General features: G+C 48.8%; 1 protein-coding gene across 1 annotated transcript; it reads right to left on the bottom strand.

Moving 5' to 3' along the window:
• On the bottom strand, positions 4,751–6,288 carry LOC102164580 (small proline-rich protein 2E). Its single transcript, XM_005663425.3, has 2 exons — positions 6,088–6,288; positions 4,751–5,297 (listed from the first exon to the last, which is right to left on the bottom strand). The coding sequence occupies exon 2, from the start codon at positions 5,274–5,276 to the stop codon at positions 5,061–5,063; it is 216 nt and encodes a 71-aa protein (XP_005663482.1). The 5' UTR covers positions 5,277–5,297; positions 6,088–6,288; the 3' UTR covers positions 4,751–5,060.

Here is a 7,109-nt window from a genome sequence, read left to right as displayed (position 1 = left end):
AGTACCTTATGTTCTCTGGACTGTTTTCCCCTCTGCAACATGCAATTATCCAGCCAAACACCCACTCATGCCATCCTGAGGGCCTAATTGTTTCTGGAATCCATTTCAGCCTGTCCATGCAAACTACCGTGGCCCTAATTCAGGGCCTCCCCAACACTTGCTCAGTTATTACCACACCTTCCTAACTTCTCTCTCTCCCCAAGTCTTCTTTCTGTCAAATGCACCCTCCGCATTGCCGATCAGACCAACCCACTGAAAACTCATTCCCGACTATGTCACATGTGTACCTAAAACATTTTAACCTTCAAGGATCAATCCCCCATCGGAGACACTGCCCTTCCTTCCCCTCCAGCCTCATTCCTTATGACTCCATGCCTTGAACTAGGGACTGTTGCCATAGCTAAGGTCTCAGGATTTGTCTTCCACATCCCCCTTTCCTCTCCTCAGTGCATTTGGTCATCATTTGGACCTGGCTGATGTCTACATGACTCTCAACAAAGCCATCACTTCAGTGAAAAGCCCGGCCCCAGGGACAGGGGTGGCCCCTGGGACAGGGGTGGCCCCTGGGAGTCTCCAGAGACATTTGGAGCTTTGCTTTTCCCATCATCTGCAGCATGTGCCCTGTCCACTCATCTGCTTCACCCTCACGCCTGCAGGCTTGGAACAGGGGGCCTGCATCTCCCCTCTCCACCTTTGAGACACAGGGCCCAAGACCTGCAACACCTTAGGTGCTGAATGAATATTGGTGGAATAAAGAAATAATGTTAAGTTCCTAAATTGTCTAATCGTACATGAGCTTCACAGCCATCTTGTGAGTTCGGGAATGAAGAAACTTTTCTCACCTCTGCTCTAGGAACTCGGAACAAATCTCATGTAACTATGCACCGCCTTCTATGCCCTCCTCCTTCCCACACACAACCCCTCACTGCCCACTGCCCACTCGATCCTTCTGTGTTATTGAAGTGGATACAGAGGGGACCTAAAGGAAAGCCAGAAGCACCAGGTATCGCCCGACATGTTTCCACAATATTTTCTTAGCCTCTTTGCTTCTATTCTTTATGATGAACACTCCTTCTTGTCCTGCCTTACTTTACCCCATATTCCTGTTTGAAAAACAGTCACAGGGCTGGTAAATGACTTAAGCTTAAGAACAAAGACCTGAAGGCATCAGTTATTCATGTGGTCAGCTGAATGAGGACCTAATGCATTGGTCTAGGCATACCGGGCCCGTGCAAGTGGGCACGCCTGCACTTTGCAAAGCAGGATATGTCCTCTACAGAATAAGAGGAAGATGAGCCTCATGGCCCCAAGGGGTTTATGAGGGGTCATTAGTAGGACATGCATTGGCAAGGAGAACCAAAGTACAAACCTAGACTCGCCAGGGTGATGCAGACCAGCACATGGTCTGCAGAAGCACAAGGGTGATTCTCTAGAATGCTATGCACAGGTAGCTGGAGCCAAGCTTCCTCAATGCAAATGATTGTTCAATGCCAAAAGGTCAGAATAAAAGCTTAATCACCTACCAGCCATGGGACTTTTAAAATAATTTTTAAAGAAAACCTATATCCTGCCCCTACAACCCCTTCCTCACGTGACATAATCCTCAAGACCACAGTAAAAGCAGTGTGGTATCTTGAGGCAACGCTCTTGGTCCCTGAGACCTTGAGTTTCCCGGTTCCCACTTTTCATTAGGAGGAATATCTCCGTGTCTGGTTTTACGGTAACTTTTACCTTAATTTTAAGAGCACCCGTTCGGCAACCCTCACATTCTCAGCTGGTCTCAGCAAGAAGGAGAAAGTTTTATGACCTCTGCTCTAGAAACTCGAAACAAATCTCATGTAACTAAACACTGCTTTCTCTTCCCACACACCACCCCTCACTGCCCGCTGCCCACTCGATCCTTCTGTGTTATTGACATGCACACAGAGGGGACCTCAAGGAAAACCTGAAGCACCAGGTGGATGAACTCCAGGAAGGACAGGACATCATTTGCAGAAGAAAACTGATGAACGGGCCATGGGACAGGATGGTCAAGAGACACAAAACGAGCAAACACTGAGTCATTCTGAAGAGCTGAAAGGGGCGACTGAGGGACAAAGAGAGGAGAGACTGAGAGATGCAGAGAGGAGGGTAGAGGACAGGAGAGGAAGGAGGAAGAGGGGAGGGGAGGGAGGGAGAAGGTGAAAGAGAAGTTAAAGGCCACTGCCCTGCAGAGATGAATACACATTTGAGGATATGAAAGCATGTTAAAGTCTCTTGCTGCAGTGTAATTCCAGTTTGCTCTTTTTAACAAAATGTCAACTATTGACGTTGCAATGGTGTTTATTTTTTTAACAACTTCAGATTAGTATTTCTTTGAATGCAACCTGTGCTGAAGCCAGAACCAGAAAGTTCAGCTTCCTTCCAAGTATATGTTATGAAGATGTGTTCAGCTCTTTAGAACCTAAGGTGCAAGTTGCATCCACCTCTTGAATTAAGTAACTACCCCAGGACTCAGCCAGGCACCTTAGCCTGCCAGTAGCTGGGCTGCTAAACTTGCAGAGCAAAGAGTGGCACTCACTCTAAACACTGTTGAATCTACACCACTTGTGAATGGGCTTAGCAATCAGGTGGACAGATGTTGTAAAGGCTCCTCAGAATTCAGAAATCCTGTGTCCTCAGGGGATAGGCAGGCTTTGCATAGCTTCACATCCAAGGCAGCATGGGGAGTCTCCTTGTGGCTAAGGATTAAGGCGTCCTCACAGCGGCAGCCTGGGACACTGCTCTGGTTCTGATGGAGAGTTAATGTCTGGACAGGGAACTATGGCTGCAGCGAAAAAGAAAAAGAAAAAAGAAAAAAGAAAAAACAGAAAGAAAGGAAAAGGGAACACTGGTCCCAGTGTGAAGTGACATTTCTAAAGCAACAGCGCCTAAAAACTCCCTCGTGAAATTCGAGGCTAGGAAACTGCATCTGACCCAGTGTCCACAGATCTCCACAATCCCAAGGAAAGAATGTCCTCTGTTGAATGGAGGGAGGACCTGCCTAGAGAAATCCAAACGCTGCCCTCCTGCTGCCACTGAACCAGGCACTCTGGAGCCTCCGTGGCTGGTACAGGGCCCCCCATGAACCAGTGGGATCCTGTGCCAGAGTCAAGGCAGGAGCCGGAGGCCTGGGTAGGTCAGCCCAAGGAATAGTGCAGTCCCAGGACCCTGGACTCAGGGTTGCGGTGTTCACATGGCTGGCGAGTAGCCATAGGTACCAATACCAAAGCAAAGGGAAAATGCGGAGGAGGGTTCCAGCCTCCTTTTGAACCCTCCAGTGAAGCCCTCAAATCCCCTGAACTTGGCACTCGGGCCTCAGCCCAGCCTGTTCTCCTCCCCTGGTCCCGCTGTCTGGTCTCCTCCTTCTAGGCACCTTCCATGTACTGAACTGGGGTCTCTGTCCTGCTGAGGGCCCAGAGCTCCAAATCCCATTTCCACATTCAGTTCACATCTCCACTTCGGAGTTTCCGTTGTGCTGCCCAGGAAACAAATGCGACTAGGAACCATGAGGTTGTGGGTTTGATCCCTGGCCTCGTTCAGTGGGTTAAGGATCGGGTGTTGCCCTGAGCTGTGGTGTAGGTCACAGACATGGCTCGGACCTGGTGTTGCTCTGGCTGTGGTGTAGGCACGCCGCTGTAGCTCCAATTCGACCCCTAGCCTGGGAACCTCCTTGTGACGCGGGTGCGGACCTAAAACAAACAGACACACCATCCAACAATATCTTCCAACAACAACTAAACAATAAGTTCTTGTGATGAAAAAAAATAAAAGATGTTATGTGAGAGAGCCCCGGAAATGTGGTTTGAGAGAGAAATCGATCCTCTAGCTGATGGATAAAAATCGTTCAGTCTTATTGATGTGTCTTCGTGAATGCCTCAGCTGCAGCTCCAAGTCCACTTCGAGCCCAGTCACTTCTATAGCTCACAGGTGCTCAACCCCACACCCATCCCACACCCCATCTCTCTTCTCTCTGCTCTAACTTTGCCCTGGCCTTGCCCTTGCCATCTACTCTCCCTGGAAGCTCGAACACCAGGACACTCACAGCTCACTCGTCTGTTCATTCAACTCTGTGCCAACAAAGCCACAGGGAGGAGCATTTCAAAGCAATTGTCTCTAACATACACCCAAGCATAAATATTATTTGTCTTACACGTGTGTGTGTGTGTGTGTGTGTGTATGTGAGTGTGTTGTGTGTGTGTTTGTGTGTGTTTGTGCCATCCCCTCCAGCATGTAGGCTCTCTAAGGACAAGGACCTTGGTCCCCATCATCATTCTTCTAACACCTAATCACCTGCCGGCACCTGATACATAATTAGGAAACACTTGGGAATAAATTAATTTCTATGAGCCTACTGAGTTGAATACATTCTTTCCACCTGTGGGAGCGCCAGTGGTTCAATCGGTTATGCATGGTACTTATACATTCCTTCCTTATTTTATGGATAAGGAAACTGAAGCTGAGAGAAGTTCATTCTTCTCGGGGAAATACAACATAGAAAGAGGCAGAAACCCGTTGGAAACCAATGACAAAAAAGAAGGATTGGATGTAAAAAATCCAAAAGAACATATTTCAGACCCAACTGAAGACAGCTTGGAGAAGCCTCATGCTAATGATTTAGTAGGAATGAAAAGGACCCCTCAAAAGAGTTTGTTGTCCTTGGCAGAAGACTGGAGAGCAATACATGCAAACAAACAAAACAAACAAAGGAACAAAAGGAAGAATTGAGAGCTTGACCATGAAACATGTCCTTTATTGGAGAACTGAAAAAGAGACACACTGAAGCGCTCAGAGGCTGGAGGTCACAACCCAGATCACAGGCAGGCAGATGGCAGAGCCCCATCCGGCGATGACGCTGCTGCTCTTCCAACAACATCCTATGAGCCTGGGGAACCAAGCCTTTTCTCTGTCAGCTGTGAATCCAGGAGGGAGGTTGAGAAGGATGCAGTCTATCACCATGGCCAAAGGGAGGACGAGGGAGCCCTGGGACCAAGAGGAGCCTGGATCCCGTTGTTGCATGGTCCTGAGGAAGTCTGCTGCTCTTACAGGCACTTGGGTGGACACTTCTGCTGGCAGGGTGGGCACGGTGGGCAGGGTGGGCATTTCTGCTGGCATACTGGAATTGGGCACACCACAGGTGGGCAAGGAGGTGGACATGGCTCAGGGCACTTAGGGGGTGGACATGGCTCAGGGCACTTGGGTATGCACACAGGAGGTGGCTGGCAGGGCTGCTTGCACTGCTGCTGCTGGTAAGACATCGTTCCTGGGACTCACGGAACCTGAAGTACAGTGAGACAACATTGGTCACCACAAAGACAGTCCTGTCCATAGAGCAGTCAGCTCGACCATCATCACTTGTTTTTTTTTTTTATGACTCAATGGATTCATTCATTTCTCGGTGTACAGTGATCACCACAATCTAATGGGCCACCAACACTTTGGTCTCCAAGGACTCTCTTGGATTCCTACTACAGCCTTTAGGATTTTGTGGCCCATCTTCACCCGTTCTTTTGAGCACCTCTCACCCTCAGGCCTCAGGCCTTTCTGCTTCATCTCACATTCGAACACTTTCTAAAAATAAAATCACCCACAGGGGAGTTGTGTGAATACAAATTTTACCTGGAGAAAAAGAACCTGCTTATTAAAAGGGTCACCAATCTCAAAACTCATCACTGCCCAGAGCTCCCACGAGGCCCTGCTTGCTGGGCTAACCGACCCGACTGTGGGGCTGAGCTTTTGAGGAGAAATGCAAAGGCCCAATCCCACCGCTCACTGGGATGGAGCCGTGAGAGGGAGGCTGTGGGAACCAATGCGTTGGGGGGCGGTTGCTCCAGCACAGCGCCTCATCTCTGTTTCTCTCCTTCAGGGTAAGGTGGTGCCTTGGACTCCATCGCTCTCCTCCCATTCCACATCACCTCCCAAACACCAGCGAAACCGTACCCCCCTCCCAACCTCATTGTATTCTTTCCCCCAGAAAGAGTATTGAAGGGTAAAAATAAAGTCGCTTCTATACGCAGGTGAAATGCCACCACCCAAGGTCCAAGAAAGACCTCTGAGACCTGTACTCACCAGAGGCTCCAAAGAAGGTCTAGGACTGGTGTCTGGAAGAGAGTAGAGCTGGGAAGAAGGTCACTCCTTTTATAAGGCCAGGCAGCCCTGCATGGCGCAGGGGGAGCAGCCCAGGACGGGCACGATGACCTCATTTCCCAACCAAATCGCCATCCACACGCAATCTCATAAATGACTTGCCACACTCATGCCAGTATCACACTTCCTGGTCCATGATCTTCCTCACCCCTCCCCAGGAACAGCACAGTGCTTGACCCGAAACTGTGTCACATACTCCCCATGCCAGTGTCATGTGCCAGTTAGGAAAGAGGAGAAATTCCTTGACAGTGGGGATGTTTTCCCACTGGGTCAGAGATGGTGCCTCTCCTACTGCCCAGCTTCCCAGGCATCTGCTATGGAAACCTAACCACTCCATTCAGCTTCCCCATTTTACCGGATCTGTTTCAATCACGGGTTGTGATCTATGTTTGATCAACCGAAGGAGGATCAGCCTTTCTTGAGGAATAAGAAGGCTTAATGAGGTTGCCAACCTTAGAAAGAGGGACAATTATTTCTTGATACACAAAGAAAATGACTAAAGGACAGACAATCCTCCCTTTTCCCAAACAGTGGAACCTTGAAGCATTTGAAGCCAACCGAATCTCTGAAAACCATGTCACATCTACATGAAGGTTTGGGAGCTTTTCCTCAGAAACTGGTAGTACTGGTTATCTAGGAGACAGGTCGAGTATCTGGGGAATAAGAAGACAGACTAAATAAGCCATGAGTCAAAGAAGAAATCGTCATCGAGGCTGTCTGTATGCTACAGGACTGAGGAGCAGTGCCTTCAGAATCCCAAGGGAACATACGTGTTGAACCTCCACTGTGGCATGCAGCTAAACTACTCGTCAAATGTGAATAAAACCAACTAAGTGCCAGAAACAAACATCTACATTGATCTTTCCTGATGTAGCTTCTTGATGCTTTGCACCAAAAAGGTAAAAACCCCAGATGACAATGATCTGAAATGCAAACAACTATGG

Source organism: Sus scrofa, chromosome 4 (assembly GCF_000003025.6).
Source record: "Sus scrofa isolate TJ Tabasco breed Duroc chromosome 4, Sscrofa11.1, whole genome shotgun sequence".
Taxonomy (NCBI): domain Eukaryota; kingdom Metazoa; phylum Chordata; class Mammalia; order Artiodactyla; family Suidae; genus Sus; species Sus scrofa.
Note: the sequence above shows the minus strand (reverse complement) of the source record. Positions and strands in the feature narration are given on the sequence as shown.